The sequence below is a fragment of the Bufo bufo genome, chromosome 1, assembly GCF_905171765.1.
Source record: "Bufo bufo chromosome 1, aBufBuf1.1, whole genome shotgun sequence".
Taxonomy (NCBI): domain Eukaryota; kingdom Metazoa; phylum Chordata; class Amphibia; order Anura; family Bufonidae; genus Bufo; species Bufo bufo.
Genome location: NC_053389.1, coordinates 216,006,660 through 216,029,536, shown reverse-complemented (window position 1 = coordinate 216,029,536; position 22,877 = coordinate 216,006,660). Strand labels below are relative to the sequence as shown.

The 22,877-nt window shown below is 48.5% G+C and overlaps 1 protein-coding gene across 2 annotated transcripts in view; it reads right to left on the bottom strand.

Moving 5' to 3' along the window:
- Window positions 1–14,804: 14,804 nt before the first annotated feature.
- The window catches only part of HSD17B14 (hydroxysteroid 17-beta dehydrogenase 14), a 75,474-nt gene continuing 67,401 nt past the window's right edge, over window positions 14,805–22,877 (bottom strand). For both annotated transcript variants that reach the window (XM_040435034.1, XM_040435042.1), the window contains one exon: window positions 14,805–16,417. In XM_040435034.1, the coding sequence (XP_040290968.1) occupies window positions 16,253–16,417 (165 nt within the window). In that variant the 3' untranslated portion in view covers window positions 14,805–16,252. The remainder of the gene's footprint in view (window positions 16,418–22,877) is intronic.

Genomic DNA, 22,877 nt, shown 5'->3' with positions numbered 1-22,877 from the left:
ACCACTGGAACAGGCCACTGTCACATATTTAGGCCCAGGCACCCAGGCAGAGGAGAGAGGTCCCGTAACAGAGAATCTGGCCTTATGTCAGCGCAGAATCTGTCTTCATGTCATAGCAGAGAATCAGGCTTCACGTCACCCACCACTGGAACAGGCCACTGTCACATATTTAGGCCCAGGCACCCAGGCAGAGGAGAGAGGTCCCGTAACAGAGAATCTGGCCTTATGTCAGCACAGAATCTGTCTTCATGTCATAGCATAGAATCAGGCTTCACGTCACCCACCACTGGAACAGGCCACTGTCACATATTTAGGCCAAGGCACCAGGCAGAGGAGAGAGGTCCCGTAACAGAGAATCTGGCCTTATGTCAGCACAGAATCTGTCTTCATGTCCATAGCAGAGAATCAGGCTTCACGTCACCCACCACTGGAACAGGCCACTGTCACATATTTAGGCCCAGGCACCAAGCAGATGAGAGAGGTCCCGTAACAGAGAATCTGGCCTTATGTCAGCGCAGAATCTGTCTTCATGTCATAGCAGAGAATCAGGCTTCACGTCACCCACCACTGGAACAGGCCACTGTCACACATTTAGGCCCAGCAGATCGGAAGAGAGGTCCCGTAACAGAGAATCTGGCCTTATGTCAGCGCAGGGAATCGGTCTTCATGTCATAGCAGAGAATCAGCTTCACGTCACCCACCACTGGAACAGGCCAGCTGTCACACATTTAGGCCCAGGCACCCAGGCAGAGGAGAGAGGTCCCGTAACAGAGAATCTGGCCTTATGTCAGCGCAGAATCTGTCTTCATGTCATAGCAGAGAATCAGGCTTCACGTCACCCACCACTGGAACAGCCACTGTCACACATTTAGGCCCCGGCACCCAGACAGAGTGAGAGGTTCATTCAACTTTGGGTTGGCCCGCAATATAATGGTAAAATGAAATTAAAAAAAGGATTGAATGAGGAAGTGCCCTGGAGTACAATAATATATTGTTAAGGGGAGGTAGTTAATGTCTATCTGCACAAGGGATGGACAGGTCCTGTGGGATCCATGCCTGGTTCATTTTTATGAACGTCAGCTGTCCACATTGCTGTAGGACAGGCGGCTGCGTTTGTCTGTAATGACGCCCCCTGCCGCGCTTGAATACACGTTCAGACAAAACGCTGGCCGCAGGCATAAAAGGCTAGCTCTGGCCACGTGACAATTTGGAGACCCAGAAGTTGAATGGGGCCGAACCATCAGTCAGTACGTGGAGGGTGTGTGCACAGGTACTGTTCCACCATGTTAGTGAAATTTTGCCTCCTGCTAACACGTTCCGTATCAGGTGGTGTGCAGTTAGTTGTGGCGTGGTGACAAAACTTTTCCACATCTCTGCCATGCTAACCCTGCCCTCAGAGGAGCGGCCGTGACACAGCTGCTGTTGGCGACCTCTTGCTCCTCCTCTGCCTTCGCCTTGGGCTTCCCACAGGTTCCCCTGTGACATTTGGGAATGCTCTCAGTAGCGCGTCTACCAACGTGCGCTTGTACTCGCGGCATCTTCCTATCACGCTCCAGTGTAGGAAGTAAGGTGGGCACATTGTCTTTGTAACCGGGGATCCAGCAGGGTGGCAACCCAGTACTCCGCACACGATAAAATGTGGGCAACTCTGCTGTCGTTGCGCAGGCACTGCAGCATGTAGTCGCTCATGTGTGCCAGGCTGCCCAGGAGGTAAGGACAAGCTGTCCTCTGTGGGAGGCGATATCGTCATCGTCCTGTGTTTCCCCCCAGCCACGCACCAGTGATGGGCCCGAGCTGCTTTGGGTGCCACCCCGCTGTGAACAGCTTCCTCCTCATCCTCCTCCACCTCCTCCTCATCCTCGTCCTCCAGTAGTGGGCCCCTGTCTGGCCACATTTGTACCTGGCCTCTGGTGTTGCAAAAAACCTCCCTCTGAGTCACTTCGAAGAGACTGGCCTGAAAGTGCTAAAAATGACCCCCTCTTCCTCCTGGGCCACCTCTCTTCCATCATCGCCCTAAGGTTATCTCAAGGAGACATAGAATTGGTATTGTAACGCTGATAACGGCGTTCATCGCCACTGGCCATGTTGGTGGAGTACTCGAAACAACGCAACAGGGCACACAGGTCTCGCATGGAGGCCCAGTCATTGGTGGTGAAGTGTGTCTGATCCTATGTGCGACTGACCCGTGCGTGCTGCAGCTGAAACTCCACTATGGCCTGCTGCTGCTCGCACAGTCCTGTCCCAGCATATGCACGGTGGAGTTTCCTCCTGGTGGGTACGTCGCATATGAGGCGGTGAGCGGGAAGGCCCGAAGTTATCGCTTGTAGCGCAGACAGGCGAGCAGCGGCAGGGGTGTGAACGCCGGAAGCGCGAACAGACGGCCCGCACCTTTATGCAGCAGCTCTGACATGTCGGGGGTAGTTGCGAATGAACTTCTGCACCACCAAATTCAGCACATGCGCCAGGCAAGGGATGTGCGTCAAACTGGCTAGTCCCAGAGCTGCAACGAGATTTCGCCCATTATCGCACACCACCAGGCCGGGCTTGAGGCTCACCGGCATCAACCACTCGTCGGTCTGTTGTTCTATACCCCGCCACAACTCCTGTGCGGTGTGGGGCCTGTCCCCCAAACATATGAGTTTCAGAATGGCCTGCTGACGTTTACCCCGGGCTGTGCTGAAGTTGGTGGTGAAGGTGTGTGGCTGACTGGATGAGCAGGTGGAAGAAGAGGAGGAGGAAGCTGAGTAAGAGGAGGAGGAGACAGGAGGCAAAGAATGTTGCCCTGCGATCCTTGGCGGCGGAAGGACGTGCGCCAAACGGCTCTCCGCCTGGGGCCCAGCCGCCACTACATTTACCCAGTGTGCAGTTAGGGAGATATTGCGTCCCTGGCCGTGCTTACTGGTCCACGTATCTGTGGTTAGGTGGACCTTGCCACAGATGGCGTTGCGCAGTGCACACTTGATTTTATCGGACACTTGGTTGTGCAGGAAGGCACGGCTCTCTTGGAGAAGTAGTGGCGGCTGGGAACAACATACTGTGGGACAGCAAGTGACATGAGCTGTTTGAAGCTGTGTGTGTCCACCAGCCTAAAATGGACAGCATTTCATAGGCCAGTAGTTTAGAAATGCTGGCATTCAGGCCAGGGATCGAGGGTGGCTAGGTGGGAATTTACGCTTTCTCTCAAATGTTTGTGAGATGGAGATCTGAACGCTGCCTTGTGACATGGTTGAGATGCTTGGTGACGCAGGTGGTGGTGTTGGTGGAACATCCCATGTTTGCTGGGCGGCAGGTGCCAACGTTCCCTCCAGAGGCGGAGGAATGAGGCCGAGGCGGCAGCAGCAGAAGAGGGTTAGTCAGGGGAGCCGAGTGACTTCCTTGTTTTTAAGGTGTGTACTCCACTGCAGTTCATGCTTTGCATGCAGGTGCCTGGTCAGAACGTTAATGCCTCGCTTCAGGCTCTGATGGCACAGCGTGCAAACCATCGGGTCTTGTCGTCAGCACATTGTTTGAAGAAGTGCCATGCCAGGGAACTCCTTGAAGCTGCCTTTGGGGTGCTCGGTCCCAGATGGCGGCGGTCAGTAGCAGGCGGAGTCTTCTTGGCGGCGGGTGTTCTGATTTTGCCCACTGCTCCCTCTTTTGCTACGCTGTTGGCTCGGTCTCACCACTGCCTCTTCCTCCGAACTGTGAAAGTCAGTGGCACGACCTTCATTCCATGTGGGGTCTAGGACCTCATCGTCCCCTGCATCGTCTTCCACCCAGTCTTGATCCCTGACCTCCTGTTCAGTCTGCACACTGCAGAAAGACGCGAGCAGGTTGGCACCTGTGGTTTCGTCATCATCAGAGACGTGCTGAGGTGGTATTCCCATGTCCTCATCATCAGGAAACATAAGTGGTTTGTGCGTTAGTGCATTCTATCTCTTCCACCCCTGGGGAAGGGCTAGTGTGGATGCCTTGGGAAACCCTGGCAGCAGAGTCTTTCAAACAGCATAAGAGACTGCGGCATAACTTGAGCTCAGACAGTTTCCCTGATATGCATGGGGGTGATGTGACAGACCGATGGGCTTGGTTTGCATGCGCCATCTGTGCGCTTTCTGCAGAAGACTGGGTGGGAGATAATGTGAACGTGCTGGATCCACTGTCGGCCACCCAATTGACTAATGCCTGTACCTGCTCAGGCCTTACCATCCTTAGATCGGGCATTGGGCCCCACCAAATATCGCTGTAAATTTCTGCTGGCTACTGGGACCTGAGTAGTTGGTTCACTAGGACGTGTGGCTGTGGCAGAACGGCCACGTCCTCTCCCAGCACCAGAGGGTCCACTAACACCACCACGACCATGTCCGCGTCCCTTATAGATGTTTTCCTCATGTGATCCCGTTCACCACAATTTTGAGAATGGCAAATTTGGGGAATGCTTTTTCAACCCAGAACAAAAAGTCTGCTTTTACGGTCACTACAAATAACTTGACCAGCTAAAACAGTGCAGATTTGGTTGAATAAGATGTGAGACCTGTTTTTTTTTGCGCTGTGTGACAGGTATAGGTTTAATCACAGATTCACACTTTTATCCGCACGCTAGCGTGTGTCTTAGGTTTTTCTGAATGACACTAACAATACCTTCAATGTAAGATTTCTTTTTGGGATAGATTTCAAGTAGGCCTCAAATACCAGAATCTAGTTATTTAGAGAATGGCAAATTTGGGAATGCCTTATCAACCCAGAACAAAAAGTCTGCTTTTACGGTCACTACTAATAACTTGACCAGATAAAACACTGCAGATTTGGTTGAATAGAGATGTGAGACCTGTTTTTTTTTGCGCTGTGTGAGCAGGTATAGGTTTAATCACAGAATCACACTTCTATCAGCACGCTAGCGTGTGTCCTTAGGTTTTTCTGAATGACACTATCAATACCTTCAATGTAAGATTTTCTTTTTGGGATAGATTTTCAAGTAGGCCTCAAATACCAGAAACTAGTTTATTTTGAGAATGGCAAATTTGGGAATGCTTTTTCAACCCAGAACAAAAAGTCTGCTTTTACGGTCACTACAAATAACTTGACCAGCTAAAACAGTGCAGATTTGGTTAAATAGAGATGTGAGGCCTGTTCTTTTTTTGCGCTGTGTGACAGGTATAGGTTTAATCACAGAATCACACTTCTATCAGCACGCTAGCGTGTGTCTTAGGTTTTTCTGAATGACACTATCAATACCTTCAATGTAAGATTTTCTTTTTGGGATAGATTTCAAGTAGGCCTCAATACCAGAAACTAGTTTATTTTGAGAATGGCAAATTTGGGAATGGTTTTTCAACCCAGAAAAAAAAGTGTGCATTTACGGTCTCTACAAATAACTTGACCAGCAAAACAGTACAGATTTGGTTGAATAGAAATGTCAGGTCTATTTTTAGGCGCTGGGTGACAGCTCAACTTGCCGCCTGATGTAATATATGGCCAAAAAATAACCACACTGTTGATGGTTAAATGCACTAGAGTGACACAGGCTCAGCCTGCACCAGATGTAGTATATGGCCAAAAAATAACCAGACTGTTGATGGTTAATGCACTTCGGTGACACAGGCTCAGCCTGCAGCTGATGTAGGATATAACACAAAATAACCACACTATCGATTGGTTAAATTACACTTGGTGATAGCTCGTGCTGGCGCACCACAAGTCACAAATGGCCGCCGATCACCCCAGAAAAAAAGTGATCTAAAAACGCTCTGGGCAGCCTCAAAAAAGTGAGCAAGTCAATAATAGCACTTCAATGATCCACAGCTGCAGATCGATCACAGAAGGAAGTCTTTGGAGGAGTTAATCTGCCTAATCTCGCCCCAAGTCGCAGCTGCAACCTCTCCCTATACTGATCATAGCAGAGTGACGTGCGGGCGCGACGTTGACTCCAGCTTAAATAGAGGCCTGGGTCAAATGGTTGCACTGGCCAATCACAGCCATGCCAATAGTAGGCATGGCTGTGAAGGCCCTTTTGGGCCAAGTAGTTAGACGCTTGTTGATTGGCAGCTTTGCAGCCTTTCAAAAAGCGCCGAACACCGAACCCGGACTTTTACGAAAATGTTCGTGTCCGTGTACGGACACCCCAAAATTCGGTACGACCCGAACCCGAACTATACAGTTCGGGTTCGCTCATCCCTACTCATGAATAGAATCATTATTAATTTTACACATTTTATAACTGTCCTGGAGCGGCAATGGGAGGGGGTCTGTGGATGGCAGTGTATGGGGGGGTCCTGGTGGATGGCATTGTTAAGGGGGGGTCTGTGGATGGCACTGTATTGGGTGGGGGGGTCCTGTGGATGGCACTGTTATGGGGTGGGGGGGCTGTGATGGCACTGTTATGGGGTGGGGGGGCTGTGGATGGCACTGTTAAGGGGGGTCCTGTGGATGGCACTGTTATGGGTGGGGGGGTCTGTGGATGGCACTGTTATGGGGTGGGGGGGCTGTGGATGGCACTGTTATGGGGTGGGGGGGCTGTGGATGGCACTGTTAAGGGGGGTCTGTGGATGGCACTGTTATGGGGTAGGGGGGCTGTGGATGGCACTGATTATGGGGTGGGGGGGGTCTGTGGATGGCACTGTTAAGGGGGGGTCTGTGGATTGGCACTGTTTATGGGTGGGGGGGTCTGTGGATTGCACTGTTATGTGGTGGGGGGGTCTGTGATGGCACTGTTAAGGGGGGTCCGTGGATGGCACTGTTATGGGGTGGGGGGGTCTGTGGATGGTCTTATGGGGTGGGGGTTTCTGTGGATGGCACGTTATGGGGTGGGGGGTCTGTGGATGGCACAGTTATGGGGTGGGGGGTCTGTGGATGGCACTGTTATGGGGTGGGGGGCTCTGTGGATTGCACTGTTATAGGATGGGGGGGGTCTATGGATGGCACTGTTATGGGGGGGGGGGGGGTCTGTGGATTGCTACTGTTGTATGATGGGGGGGGGTCCTGTGGATGGCACTGTTATAGGATGGGGGATCTGTGGATGCCATCCCCAGATCCCCCATTAACAGTGCCATCCCCATCTGGGGGGTTTCTTTGCTGGGCTGGACTTTTATACCCCCCCCCCCCCCCCAACTTGCATCCCTGTTCTCTAAAGGGGCGGCTTTAGGGGGCGGTCCTAGGGGTGGGTAGGGGCGTGGCCAGGGGAGGGGGGCTGAGTTCCACCACCTTTTCTCTGAGAAAAAAAAGCCCTGGTTGTTGCAGGTATCGAAATATCGATACCCAATCGATACTTTTGTCCCGGTAACGATACGATACCGGGATTTGCCTTTTATCGATACTAGACTGTGCTACTGCGCAGCCTAGCATCACAGAACATGAGTGCGCTGCTGTCAGCGGAGAAGGAGCCACTCTGTCCCTCCCCCCTGTGCCTTTGCTGCCAATAAGAAGGAGAGGGGCGGGCGCACTGCGCCACCAATGAAAGTTAAAGGGAACCTGTCACCTAAAAAACGCCTCCCAAACCATCAGCATTACCTTAAAGTAGCCAGCAGTATGTTTCTAAAGATCCTTTTCTTCCTCCGGCCAGATGCACCAAAATCTTTACGAACTTTAATCCCCTGCACACGCTGTGTAACAGTAGAGTTCTAAGTCAAGGGGGCAGCGACCTCCTCGCTTCAAGTCAAGATAACCACGCCCCCTTTCCCCCCCTTTGCTTTTAATTGACAGCCAGCCGATAGTTTTCGGCTGTACATCAAAGCCGGCCGAAGTCTTACACATGAGGCCGAAGTCTCATACATGAGCCCTGACGTGTCTATTATCGTGCCTGCACATTGCTGTATACCGCTGTTAGGTAGTTTTCAGCGGCTCCATTTGCAGGCTCCCGGGTGGGAGTGCGCATCAGAACGTTCACGTGCGCGGCTGTCAATCAGAGGTGAAAAGGCAGGGAAAGGGGGCGTGGTTATCCTGACTTGAAGCGAGGAGGCTGCTGCCCCCTTGACTTCAAACTCTGCTGTTACATAGCGCGTGCAGGGGATTACAGTTCGTTTTTCAAGATTTTGGTGCATCTGGCTGGAGGTGCGGCGGGCGGTGATCGGAACTGGGTGCCTGCTGAAGGTGACAGGTTCCCTCGTTTAATACAAATACAGGTGTCGGCAGCAGAATCACATAGTCGCAATCAGCGTCATTTAACCCCTCAGGTGTGGCACTTAAGGGGTTAACTGCCTGATTGCAGCTCCTAGCTGTGTGATTCTGCTGCCGGCACCTGTATTAAAGGTTAATTATCATTCGTGGTGCAGTGCGCCCCAATCCCTCAGTATTAAAATCATCGTGGCAGTGGCCACAGGGTCCCCTCCTCATTGGTGGCAGTGGCAGCTTCTGATCGGAGCCCCAGCAGTGTAATCCTGGGGCTCCGATCGGTTACCATGGCAGCCAGGACTCTACTGAAGCCCGGTAACCTCCCTGCTGCTGTGTGCACTATGCACAGGGCAGCAGGAGAGTGTGAGATCCTATTCACCCTAATAGAGCTCTATCAGGGTAAATAGGACAGGGATGAAAAAATACCAGGTTCTAGCCCCTAAGGGAGGCAAGAGTTATTAAAGAAACAGTAAAAAAAAAAAAATTAGAAAAATTCAATGGCTGCCGCCTGCTTCATACTTCTTTCTAGAGAGAGCCGCCTCACTTCTAAACGCTGGCTGCGTGCTCCTGGATATCAGCCTGTGATGTGCCGTCAGCACGTTTGCTTTATAAGACGCACCTGACTTTTTCTCCTCACCTTGGTGGGAAGAAGTGTGTCTTATAAAGCGGAAAAATACGGTATATGAAAATTACCTATTAAGAGGTCGTCGGCTGGTTCGGCTGTACACGCAGTACAAGCCGGTTTTCTGAGTTCTGCCTGCTGTAGCTGTGGGATATGATTGGTTGCTGTGCTCAGCGACAGGAAGTAAGTATAACTGTAATTGGGTTTATGATGACTGTGGCGGGAAAGTTAACCCTTTTTAAATTTATTCCTGAGAACTACATGGTCACTTCAGAATAAAAGAGCTACAATAACAGAGTAGTACCCCCTTCCCTCCTTGGTATAGTTGCAATGTTTATTGTAGGGGTGTTTGTTGCTAGATGGACTTGATTCAGGTATAGTTAATTTTGTCATTTTAATTATTTATTAATTTTTTATTGTATGTATTGTTTTATTTGTTACTCTAAATAAACATTGCAACCAATATTTATCTAAAGTGATTGTGTTTGTGTCGTTATTAATTATTTATTAGGGAATGGTGTTGCCCAGTGTGTCTTCTTCCAGTCTCTCCTGGAGAGCTGGCCCCAGCATCAGCTCCACTAGGGTATACCTCCAGGTCACTCAAAGCAGTGTATTTCCTTCCGTATCCCTCTGGGCACTGGCCCCAGCATCAGCTCCACTAGGGTCCACATCCAGGTCACTCAAAGCAGTGTATTTCCTTCCGTATCCCTCTGGGCACTAGCCCCAGCATCAGCTCCACTAGGGTAATACCTCCAGGTCACTCAAAGCAGTGTATTTCCTTCCGTATCCCTCTGGGCACTGGCCCCAGCATCAGCTCCACTAGGGTCCACATCCAGGTCACTCAAAGAAGTGTATTTCCTTCCGTATCACTCTGGGCACTGGCCCCAGCATCAGCTCCACTAGGGTATACCTCCAGGTCACTCAAAGCAGTGTATTTCCTTCCGTATCCCTCTGGGTACTGGCCCCAGCATCAGCTCCACTAGGGTATACCTCCAGGTCACTCAAAGCAGTGTATTTCCTTCCGTATCCCTCTGGGCACTGGCCCCAGCATCAGCTCCACTAGGGTCCACATCCAGGTCACTCAAAGCAGTGTATTTCCTTCCGTATCCCTCTGGGTACTGGCCCAGCATCAGCTCCACTAGGGTATACCTCCAGGTCTCTCTGAAGATCTCACATCTCAAGTCCTGAAATACCCGAATGGGGAGCATCTTGGGTAGTTTATACAAGTGATATACATTTATGTTACATTTTTACCCTGGAAAAAATACATGGGAAATAACCACATCACAAAACTGTAGCAAACCCAGTAAAGCTGACTGCGGTTTAAAAGCCTTTATTAATGCAATTTCAACTTTGTGGTTAAAAACACCATGTAAATATACCCTTTGCCCAAAAACCCTAATGCCCATCTCAGTCATTAGATGGTGCATGCTATTCCTGGAAAAATCACAGCATGCTCCATCCAGCTCTGATTTTCCTTCAAGATTCATTCACTCAAGTGATTGGGTCTACAAGAAAAACAGGCGCAGTGTGATTGTCCGTGTAAAAAATGTATCCGTATTCACAGGCCGTTCCAACAAACGAGTGTAACATCACTTATCCAAATGAGCTGTAACTCTTGCCATTTTTGCGGTCTGCAAATTGAGGTTCCACAAAACACAGATACCGGCCATGTGTGTTTGGTTGTTTAGCAGAACGGAGCGTCCTGCTATCTATAGAACTGCCCTATTCTTGTTCGTAAAAACTGGACAGGAATCGAACATGTTCTATTTTTTTGTGGGACTGCGAAACGCAATATACGGATTCAGGTAGCCAGGGGCGTAGCTGTAGGGGTAACACAGGTAGCACTCGCTACCGGGCCCAGGAGCCTGAGGGGTCCCAAAGACCCTTGTGCTGCATAAGAAAAACACAGGTATTATAGAAAGTGCATGCTGACACGTTACACCTCGGGCTGGAGGGAAGGGGTTAGAATCAAGAATTTGGCATGGCTTGGGTGAGTGCCGTTTTCAAGTTTTCCTCAGGCAGCACAATGGCTATGTGCTTCCCTGCCACTGGCCACAAAGCACTAAGGGAAGGGGGGCACAAGCTGAACTCTTGCACCAGGGTCCATGAACCTTTAGCTACCCCCCTGCTGCCAGCACATGGGTGTGCTGTCCGCATCTTTTGCGGTCCCATTGAAGTGAATGGTTCCTCATCCGACCCATAAAAGATGCGGACCAAAAACACGTTTGTGTGCATGAGGCCCTACACTGTGACCACTGTGGTGTGTTTTTTTTTTTTGTTTTTGTTTTTTTAAGATATACTGAGGAGCTGTACTGCTTTGATGTCAGTGTGTGGATTGTGGAATGGTCTGCTGTGAAGCAAGCTGGCTTGTAGCTACAATAAACTAAAGTTATGAGGAGGCATGAGAAACAGCACTAAAGTCAAAGAAACAACATAAATCTTTTGTTTTCCCCATGTGCCTTGTTATAAATATGTCCCTGCCTACTGGGTTATTCTCTAGTCGGCTGTACACATGAAAGTGTAAAACGACGGCACCCAGAAAGAACCAACAGCAATGTGGAAACCTGGTATCATTACAAGACATAGATGAAATTAACCGAACATAATGGAAGTGGGCAGGTAGGCGTATGCCGAAGTCACCACCATGGTGACATTGAGCATAAGAGGATTTTCTTTGTATATGGTGTTTTTCTCCTGTTTTGCTGCTTTCTCCCTGTTTTTCCCGCCTTTTTTCCCTGTAACACAGGATCGATAATTACCTGAGGTGAAGTGAAGAACTCCGCTGATTGGTTCCTGGTTACTTACCTGTTGCTGGGTACCTGAGTTCTGCCCAGCGCTGATTGGTCAAGCAAGGCCAGGAGGCGGGAATCTGGTCTATTTAAGCAGGTGTCCGGAGGTCCGGAGTTTGTCTGCCCTGGAACACCTGAAGAAGAGAAGACGTCATCCCACCCACCCGCCCTTAATATTGTTAAGTCGCGGTCCTGAGTTAGAGGGGGGTTAGTCACCCAGCTTTTCTGGGGGGGCAGTAATGTTTTAATGGTTATTTATTGAGTGAATTTTTAATTATTTCATTGAATATTTATTGGTTTGGAGATTAACCCTTAATAAAGGACTGCGGCCATTATTTCACCACTGGAAAAGTTGTTGTGTGTTTATTTAATTATGGTTTAATTTAAGTGTTAAGGTTATTGCTCATATGTCACCATGCTCCATCACAGGGCTACTGCTGGAACTGCTGCTGGACTTGACTGAGCTATTCTATGAGCTATACCGAGATACCCTGATGCAGGGAGTAATACATTTGTGCACTCTACTGTGAGGACCACCACTGCCTATTGTGGATTTGTATGATAACTGGTGTGCAGTGTTCAAGTCACGCTGAGGTAATTGTACACGTAAATTTCTTTGTAGCCGTTCAATAAAGACTAAGGCCTCTTTCACACAAGCATCACGGATTAGGTCCCGGTGCGTTTAGTGAAACTCTCACCATTTTGCAAGCAAGTTCAGTCAGTATAGTCTGCGATCGTGTTCAGTTTTTTCCGCGCGGGTGCAATGCGTTTTGATGCGTTTTTCATGCTCGTGTTAAAAAACGGAAGGTTTACAAACAACATCTCTTAGCAACCATCCGTGAAAAACGCATTGCATCCGCACTTGCTTGCGGATGCGATGCGTTTTTCACGCAGCCCCATTCACTTCTATGGGCCAGGGCTGCATGAAAAACGCAGAATATAGAACATGCTGCGTTTTTCACGCAACGCAGAAGTGATGCGTGAAAAAAAAAAAAAACGCTCCTCGACACAGACCCATGAAATGAATGGGTCAGGATTCAGTGCTGGTGCTTTGCGTTCACGTCCCACATTGCACCTGCGCGGAAACGCGCTCGTGTGAAAGGGGCCTAATCCTTGCATCCATGCATGGGCCATGCTGCGCCCCATCTTATAGGCCTTCCACTGGATGGTGCTTGTGCCAAAGCTTTTGTTGGCACCTCCTTCAAATTCTGTAGTCCTACAGTGTAACGCTATCATAAATTGTCTAATTAGGGCCATGAAGCAAGGTGGGCCAAATGACAAGGTCATACACAATGCCACCACCATACACAAAATCACTGGATATTTAGGATTTCTAGATTTTTTAAACGTAACCTTTACTTATAGAATCTGGATAAAAAAAAAAAAAACACTGTGGTACTAAAGAATAACCCCAAAAAGAGTATTCTCTGTGCCAACTGATCTCTTTGTTTTACCTGGTCTCAGGGAGCTGAGCAACCGGGACCTGGCAATTAAGGAGAATTTGTGTCAACATCTTATGCTGCAAGTACTTGACTTCCTTGTGATGGCTGATCTCCTCTGTAGTGGAGAATGAATAAAGATAAAAGGAGAGGGTCTAGTGCTAGTGCTTAAAAGGGGGAGGGGGATTTATCATTCATCTTACAGTTTATAGGTGAAAAAAGGTTGCAAACCCTGTGTTTTATGACATTTTAAAAAGCCACTGTGACTAAATGTAATCACAAGTGGCGTTTTTCTACAGCATCCCAGCCACTTTATGAGGAGGTAGTATGGAGATGGCGGGACTAGGCCCAAGCCCATCTATCTTTACGACAGATTTCTGGTGAAAGTGAAGACTGAAATCTCAGAGCTGCAGTGGATTTTAGTTTAGGCTCACGGACTGCCGGAGGATGCGCTTCGTCGTAAATAAGTGCATCCAGTGCAGAGGATATCAAGGCCATCATAACCCACACCGGTTCTAATTAATCTCTCCCTATGCGTTATTGCTTTAGCACCAGTATTAGGGCTTTCATAGTGGCGTTAGGCTAGTTTCACATATGCAGTAAAAGATCCAGCAGGCTGTTCTGGCAGATAACAGCCTGCCAGTGCTCTCTGGATCCACCATTGCCAGACGGCACCAGAATGCCCACTGGTCCCATTAATTATAAATATGTAGAGAATCAGCCAGACAAAAACTGCTGCACCCAGCATTTTTTTTGTCCAGACAAGAATCAGCATATTTGCCAGGTAGCAGGCATTCCAGTACCATCCAGCAAAGCCGGATCCACAGAGCTCTTACCACATATGTGACACTTTGATACACTTTATCCAGATTCTTAAAGGGGTTGTCTCACTTCAGCAAATGGCATTTATCATGTAGAGAAAGTTAATACAAGGCACTTACTAATGTATTGCGATTCTCTATATTGCCCATTTTGCTGGTTGGATTCATTTTTCCATCAGATTATTCACTGCTCGTATCCAGGGATTATGACCACCCCACAATCCAGCAGTGGTGGCCGTGTGTGCACAGTATAGGACGAAGCGCCAGCACCACTGATGGCTGGGACTATGGGAGAGTGTGCAGGCACGGATGGCGCAGCAGCTTATGTCCTCAGCCACCTCATATCTGCTCTGCAGTGGTTGATCGTAACCCCTCGATCAGAAGCAGTGCACTGTATAATGTGATGGAAAAATTAATCCAGCCAGCAAAGGAGGCAATATGGATAATAACATACATTAGTCACTGCCTCGTATTAACGTTCTCTACATGATAAATGCCATTTATGACACAACCTTTTAAAAAATTCCCAATTCCCTAAAAAAAAAAAAAAAGATTTCGGAGCACCAGTTACATCTATTTAAACTGTGGGAATCACAACCATTGTACACTGTAAAAATAATGTACTGTTACAGCACCTAAGTAGCAGTACCACACTACGCTTCCATACAGTGACCAAATAATACCATAGTTGCTCCATAAATGGGCGTGGACACGTTGAATAAAAACTGTTTAAAAAGATTTGTGGTGGTAAGAAGCTTTGGGTGTCAGAACCATCTGTGGCGCCCACATCAGCAAAGTTGTCTGATGTCAGCTCTGCTTATAACAGGAAAGAACATCTATCATGACTCATACTATTATTTCAGGATTTCATTTAAAGGGTACTCCAAGCTTTGACTACGTTCTAGCTTTCAGACAACCTGTGGAAGGAAGATCATTTCCGCACTTACCATCCCCTGCTCTGCGGATTCCGCAATCTGCGCTGTGAGCGCTTCCACTGATGTCTCGACCAGATGGGCGCATGTGTCTTCCTGTCCAGCTTGCCATGTACATTATGATATTCCTTCCACTAATTATCTGAAAGCTTGCATTTTGTCAAGGGCCCCAAGAACCCCTTCAAAGCTTAGATATTAAAGCCACAGATGAAACGGCAGCTGCACAGATAGACTTGCTACATAAGAAATAATCCTGAATAACTCCATCAGCAACCTGAATTCTGCTTATTTATAAGACAGGCCTGTCAGTGCAACACAACAGCTAGGCAGTGTGCATGACAGAACGTCAGGTTTCCACAAGCAGTGGCCGTATTATGCTGGTGCATCTTAAATGGGTTCTCCAGGAATTATTTAAAATGGTCACCAGCAACCTGTCCCAGGATGTGAGCAGGAGTGGTTGTCTCCACTTGTAGAGCTGCCTAGGGGATGATGAGGAAGGACCTCACTACACTGTAATGATGTGATCCTGCCTACGATATGCCATCATAGCTGAGCAGCTCCTGACAGGAACACTCAACAATGGGTAATATGTAAAAGTGCCAGAGCATACTGTAGTGTGTAGTGAGACCACAGCTCCTCACACCCCTAGGCAGCCCTGCAAATGGAGGCAAACAGTCCTGCTCACATTCTAGGACAGGTTGCTGGCGACTATTTTAAATAATTCCCAGAGAACCACTTTAAGAAAAATTGGATACCGGTACTCCTGAAGGGTCCCTATTGGATCACCCCTAATGTAATGTAAGCTGTACCATCCTGGGACAGGTTCCTCAGGTGATTGTTGCCTACCCACATCTTCCTCCCATTCCTTGTATAAGAGAAGGGTAGCATAACCCTCGAACACTCTCCAGTACTGATGGGTTGGATCCATGGGGAACCATGTACAGATTCATACAGGCTATAGGGAAGGGCACAGGACCAAGCTGCATGGGGTAACCTAGGTGGCATGTACGCCTCCCACCACATGTCAGATTGAGGCATTTCAGGCTGATGAAGGGGGTGTGGCATGCTCATGTTATATTTTGAAAAGTAAATGCACCTTGACAGGTGCCCCAAACATACATACAGTCTTCTATATTCTGGAGTAATCTCAGCTTTTCAATGGTGATGCTACAAGTAGTAGCCTGACATATGTCTGGACACCCTACTCATGGTTTACATTGTAATCATTTTCCCATTGCCTAAAAAATATTTCTCAGTAGACTTTGTGTGCACATCACCCACTAGGAACACGGCAAACAGTCAGCTTATCTGGAGCCTCCTTAGCTATCGTCATTGTATCCTAGCATGCTGAGAGTTATAGTTTCACAGCTGGAGGGTCACAGGACCTAGTATCATAATCATTTTGGGGGGATTGCATTCATTTTCCTCTAGCAAACATATTGCAGGTATTGCTCCAACATCACATGGACATACATCTCCAGCACATCTCGTAGGGAACTTATATGGATTATTTACAAGAAGCTTTATTCAGTGAGTTCCAATTTACATTGCAGTCTCTGATCAGTCAGTGGTAAATGCTGCTTCGTGTCTTCTGCTGATTCTTATTGGCATAATTCAGCTCAGCGCCTCCTGTTAGGAGAATGTCTATACCTGTGCAGAATGTACCTTCAGCTGCCAGGAACAGCGCAGCCTTGGCACACTCCTCAGCTGTCCCCATTCGACCCAGGAGCTAGAAGGAACACATGAGAAAAGGGAGTGGTAAAGATTAAATACAAGGACGAGTATACACCACAATGTATTTGAGAACTGGATGAAAATTAGCTGACAATGTTAAACTGGGGCAGTGGCGTGCCCAGGGTGTTTGGCCCCCGGGGCGGGTCATTTCTCGGCCCCCCCCCCCCCCCAATACTTGACCACATACCTCTTACATCCAGGGACATCTCCTGTAATGTAGACCTTCTCTTTCCTCTTCTCCTCCATTTGACCCAGAACGCCATGACAAATTCTTTCAGCTGCATCTCATCTCTACAGAGTTTGTAACACAGACACGTTCGATTTCTCAATTTTTCCATCAACCTCCCCATCCTGGTGTCCCCACAGTGTCATCCTGCTGCCCCCCCAATACTGTGCCCACTGTGCTTCCTAATGTCCCAGGTACTATACAGCTGAAAAAATAGTGACCCTAATAGACATAATTGCAGTCATTTATCAAACTGGTGTAAAGTAGAACTGGATTTCCAAAAGAGCTGTCAAATATGAAAGGTGGAATCTGATTGGTTGCTGTGAGCAACTAAGCCAGTTCTAATTTACACGAGTTTGATAAATTACCCCAAATGTCCCTATAGTGTCTACAGCAGCTATAATGTCCCTTAGAGTGCCCCCAGTAATAATAACACCCTATAGTGTCCCCAGAAATAATAGAATGGCCCCTACAGTGCCTTCCCAATAGCAAAGTACCCCACACAGTAGTGTCCCCCACACTGGCCCCCACACTGACCCCACACAGTAGTGTCCCCCACAATGCCCCCACACAGTAGTGTCCCCCACACTGCCCCCCCACACAGTAGTGTCCCCCACGCTGCCCCCACACAGTAGTGTCCCCCACACTGCCCCCACACAGTAGTGTCCCCCACACTGCCCCCACACAGTAGTACCCCCCACACTGCCCCATACAGTAGTGTCCCCCACACTGCCCCCACACAGTAGTGTCCCCCACACTGCCCCCACACAGTAGTGTCCCCAACACTGCCCCCCACACAGTAGTGTCCCCCACACTGCCCCCCCACACAGTAGTGTCCCCCACACTGCCCCCCCACACAGTAGTGTCCCCCACCCTGCCCCCCCACACAGTAGTGCCCCCCACGCTGCCCCCACACAGTAGTGGCCCCCACGCTGCCCCCACACAGTAGTGTCCCCCACACTGCCCCCACACAGTAGTGTCCCCCACACTGCCCCCACACAGTAGTGTCCCCCACATAGTAATCCCTCCCATAATAATTTGCCCCCACACAGTATCCCACCATATTCCCCCCCCACACGTCCTCCTGTGTGCACCCCCCTCATGTCCCCCCAAAAAAATTTCCCCCACACAGTATCCCACCATATTTTACCCCCTCATGTCCTCCTGTGTGCACCCCAGCCCCCTCATGTCCCCCAAAGTTGGCACATAAAAGAAAAAAAACCCTAAAATCGGAATACTCACCTGCGCTTGCTCGCAGAGTCCCGACACTGTGCTGCTGAGTCCCAGCACCGGCACGCGCGATGACGTCATCACGCGCGCCTGTGCCGGGATTTTACTACCGCATAGGGTTCAGGCCTACGGCCTGAAGCCTTTGGCGGTAATCGGCGGTGGGGCAGGGAATTATGCGCTCCGCTCCCTGCCCCGCCGCAGTATGTGGGTATCAGTGCTTCAGCAATGAGCGCTTCCATCTGTATTGATGGAAGCGCTCATTGCTTCTGGGCCTGCTGGCACCCCCGTGAGAGCCGGAACCTGGGGCGGACCTCCCCCCGCCCTCCCCACTCCATTCGTACCCCATTCGTACCCCATTGGGCAGACGCAGCAGCATTCTATCCCCACTGAGGATATTTTGCCTACTCTCTGTGTATACACCTCCACTCAATGGACATGTCAGGATCAGCGTGGGGAAACTGTCTTCTGTGCCGCGGGAAATTTGGGACATCCTGGCATTGACATCAGTCACCTAGGAGGAAGTCAGTGAAAGCTACTCCAGCTACATGCCTCAGTGACTCCAGCATCTTCACTTAGAGGACATCAGGTAAGATTACAAAGTTTTTCTTTAGTTTTTTTCACAAAAACGGTTTACTGGGAAAACGGGTTTCAAGGGAATCTATCTCCACGAAGTGCAGCACAATCTGCAGGCAGCATGGTATAGAGCAGGAGGAGCTGAGCAGATGGATATATAGTTTTGTGATAAAAGATTGAGTATGACTTAATGTATTCATGAAATCCCTGCATTTCTGAGCTTAGCAGTAGTTTGGGTGGTCCTATCAGTGATTGACCACCCTCTCTGTTTCGTTATGCAGTGTCCCGGCTGCTGGCAGAACCCCTTGCTCTCTAGGAGGAAGTGAGTCAGTCTGGTGTGAGCTGTGGATGTGTGTGCAGCAAAGACCACAGCTTAAAGGCGTTCTCTACCTTTTTCTTACTGATGATCTATCCTTTGGATATGTCATCAGCATCTGATCGGTGGGGGTCCGACACCTGGGACGCAGTCCAATCAACTGTTTGAGAAGGTAGCGGCGCTCACAGTAGTAGTAGTAAAGTGAATGGGGCTGAGCTGCACCCAGGCCACGTGACAAAGTTGTGACAACACTGGCCTGCAGGAATGCCATGGCACTACTGTGAGCATCGCCGCCTTCTCAAACAGCTGATCCACGAGGGTCCTGAGTGTTTGACTCCTACCGATCAGATGCTGATGACCTATCCAAAGGATAGATCATCAGTAAGAAAAAGGTAGAGAAGCCCTTTAAAGCAGTTTTCCAACTTTTTTTTTCTATACTGAACGGGGGGGTCCAACACCCTAGAGTCCTGCCAACCAGCTGTTTGAGGCTTACCCTAGGCCAGTGAAGTCACGTTCATTTGTCACTGAGGCAGAGCTCAGGGCCAATCAAGAAAATCCAAAGGAGCTGCAAAACCAAGCACAGCCACTATACAATGTACTGCACTGTGCTTGGTGAGGCTACTTTTACATTAGCGTTTTTTTTTTATCCGTCATAGATCTGCAAAAATGCTTCCGTTACAATAATACAACCGCATGCATCCGTCATGAATGTATCCGGTTGTATTATGTCTTCTATAGCCATGACGGATCCGTCATGAACACCATTGAAAGTCAAACGGGGACGGATCCGTTTTCTATTGTGTCAGAGAAATCGGATCCGTGCTGGCACACAATGTAAGTCAATGGGAAATAGAGACAATAGAAATAAAGACAACTAGAAAACGGATCCGTCCCCCATGACTTTCAATGGTGTTCATGACAGATCCGTCATGGCTATAGAAGACATAAAACAACCGGATCTATTCATGTCGGATGCATTGCTCCGCACCATGTCGCGGACAGAAAAACGCTGCAGGCAGCATTTTGGTTGTCCGCTTCCAGAGCGGAATAGAGACGGAACGGAGGCATAATGATGCATTCTGAGCGGATTCCTTTTCCATTCAGAATGCATTAGGGCAAAACTGATTAGTTTTGGATCGCTTTTGAGAGCCCTGAACGGATTTCACAAACGGGAAAGCCAAAACGTTCGCGTGAAAGTAGCCTAAGCTGTGAGAATTCCACAGCCTCCTCAAACAGCAGAGGATAGGTCATCAGTATAAAAAAAAAGTCTGAAACCCCCTTGAGGCCTGATGCACACGAACTTTGTTTTGGTCCGCATCCGAGCCGCAGTTTTTGCGGCTTGGATGCGGACCATTCACTTCAATGGGGCCGCAAAAGATCCAGACAGCACTCCGTGTGCTGTCCGCATCCGTTGCTCCGTTCCGTGGTCAGCAAAAAAAAAACAACTGTCCCATTCTTTATCTCACACGATAAGATAACTACTTGGTACGTTCACTATCTATATTTGTGTCACACTGCTGAAGAACGTATTTAAAAGAAAATAATAAAGTGTTTATTAATATCTCATTTAAACGGGAAATAACTGTACATCACTTTCGTGACTTTCAGGCTCCAGTGTAGTTCAGGAAATAAATACACCCACTACATAACATATAGTCTGGACTAAATCCTTATCCTGCTGACACGTTGGTGCCAATATATGCTGGAGAAGGAATCAGGACACGGTTCTTATATTTGTAACCCGGCACAGGTGCGTTCATAAGCAGTCTACCTAGCGTAAATTGCAGAGCAGCTGATAGTGAGTCAAAAGTGGAGGCCCTGTTACGAGTGGAATCAATATAATATTCCAATTCATAATCTAATATAGTATATGAAACACGTCACACACGCATCAGGGCGTTCCAGCAAAAGCATCCCACGCAGTATTAATTATTTCTATAGACGCTGACTCAAGCTGCTACATCTGCCTCCCCATTCATGCAAGACAGATCTGGGTCTCGGTATCAGACCGCAATCAAACTACCAGGTCAGCTGTTGCGCTGCCTGACACTAGATCTGCACCCTGCCTATAGAGCCGTTGTCCTAGGTGGAGATCAACCGGCTCAACGCGTTTCAACAATGACATGGTCTGCCACGTATCATCAGGAGCAAAAGTCTCTCAGTAGAAGTAAGCTGTAGAGGAAAGGATGCCTCACACTTTTGCGTGTCAAGGCTCCGGCGCTATGATGGCCGTACGCGGCCGCACGAACGCCGAAAGGATATTAGACAAGCCACGCCTGTAGGGGAGGTGTGTGCTAGTACTCCGCGAATCATGGAAAGGCGCGTCATCTGAGTTCGCCCCCTGAACCGCCCAGCACTCTGGTCACTACACACGCCTCCTCATAATTGCGCAACATGCGCTGCTGTATTGGGGGAACCGAAGATTGCGGCTTAAACATATATCATATAAACGCCTCGTTCCAATGTGAGTATAGTAGAGGAACTTTACAGGTGCCAGAAAGTATCCATCTGCATCAACTCTAGAACCATTACATAACGAATATCATAAACCAGACCTACAACCTGTCACCTATCCTCCCTGCATGTCAATCACCATAGCTGTTCTCTGCACCTATACGCCAATCACAGTGAAGAGGATGGAGACTTAAAGGAAGACAAGCAGGAGCAGAACATCAACACACTTCTGTATATGTCTGTACTTAGTAAACTGCAGTGGAAGAAACCACACTTGTGTACATACAGTTGGATTAAATGAAGCAAGCAATGAAATAGCTTCATTTAGACCTCACAGGATGGATAGTTTGTAGCTTGAAGATCCACATTGCTTCTTTCCGAAGTTGCAATGTGTCAATGTCTCCGCCACGTATGGATCTATTGATCAGAACAATCCTTGAACCCGCAAAACATCTGGATTACAGTCATGTGCTTCACCTACATTACGTGACACAGTTGTGTCCCGTGAATTGCGGATATCTGATAGGTGTTCACCTATTCTCCTCCTAAAGATCGTGCTTGGTCTTGCCTACATACTGTACAGGTAATCAGGTACACTAGACCCACTAAGGTACATCTAATGAAGGACCAAATATTATATCTGTTGTAGAAAATATTAATAGTTGTAATCCGCTCGACTTCAAAGTTTGTGCAAGGAAAAAAGGTGAGTCCCCCTTCCCTCAGCCCCAGTCAGAGACAGACACACGTGTTACCATCTTGATTGAAAATTCTGAGCAACTCCCTCTCCTCCCTGCTCAACCTGTGTCTTTTATTTACTAACAAAATGTGTAAAGGGGCTGGCCCAAGACAAGGATACAGGAAGTGATTAACATGCAGGAGTGATGTCAAAGGACAGGGCGGGGCAATCAATGTGGCTGGGCAGACAATGCACACACCCCCATCCCTGTATAAGGAAGGATGAGTCATGTCCATTGTCTGATCAGCCAGGTGGCCCGCCCACCCCCAATCACTGTCAGCATGGACCTCATTCAATACTGCTCAAAGGTGATCAGTATCTAAATAAAGATCATTCTATTGGTTCCCAATAGGCTTGAAAATTATCTGCGAGAGACATTGCTACGGCTATTGTCAGTATACGGTACTAGTATACCGACAAGGCAGATATGCATGTCTTAAAAAGCAGATATGTCTCCAAGCCCATGAGAAGGTTTTCATACTGACGGTTTTACCACTGGTCCCGATTCAGCCAAAGTACCCTCTGCTAGAGCGCTCCTTGGCTAAATCCGACACAGGGAGACAGATGACAATCTATAAAAACACACACACATCCTAAAGTAAAATGTCCCGCATAATAAATTTCCACTACATATCTCTCCCCAGTCGAAAAATGGTGAAGGAGTCTCCTTTCATGATGTGTTTGCATATAATACAGGAACCACAGGGGGAAGTTTTTTAAGCCATGTCCCAGGTGTAGGACGTGTATAGAGGCTGTGCACAATCAATCGCGCAAGTTGGAGCCACGTCAATACGTAACAGATGGACGATCAGATATAGATGATCCTATGTCTGGATCAGACTGGAGGATAGACCAATGATTCTGCAGAATTCACGGACCCCGGCGGTGGGCCTTATCAAAAGTAGCTAAAATACGAGGGG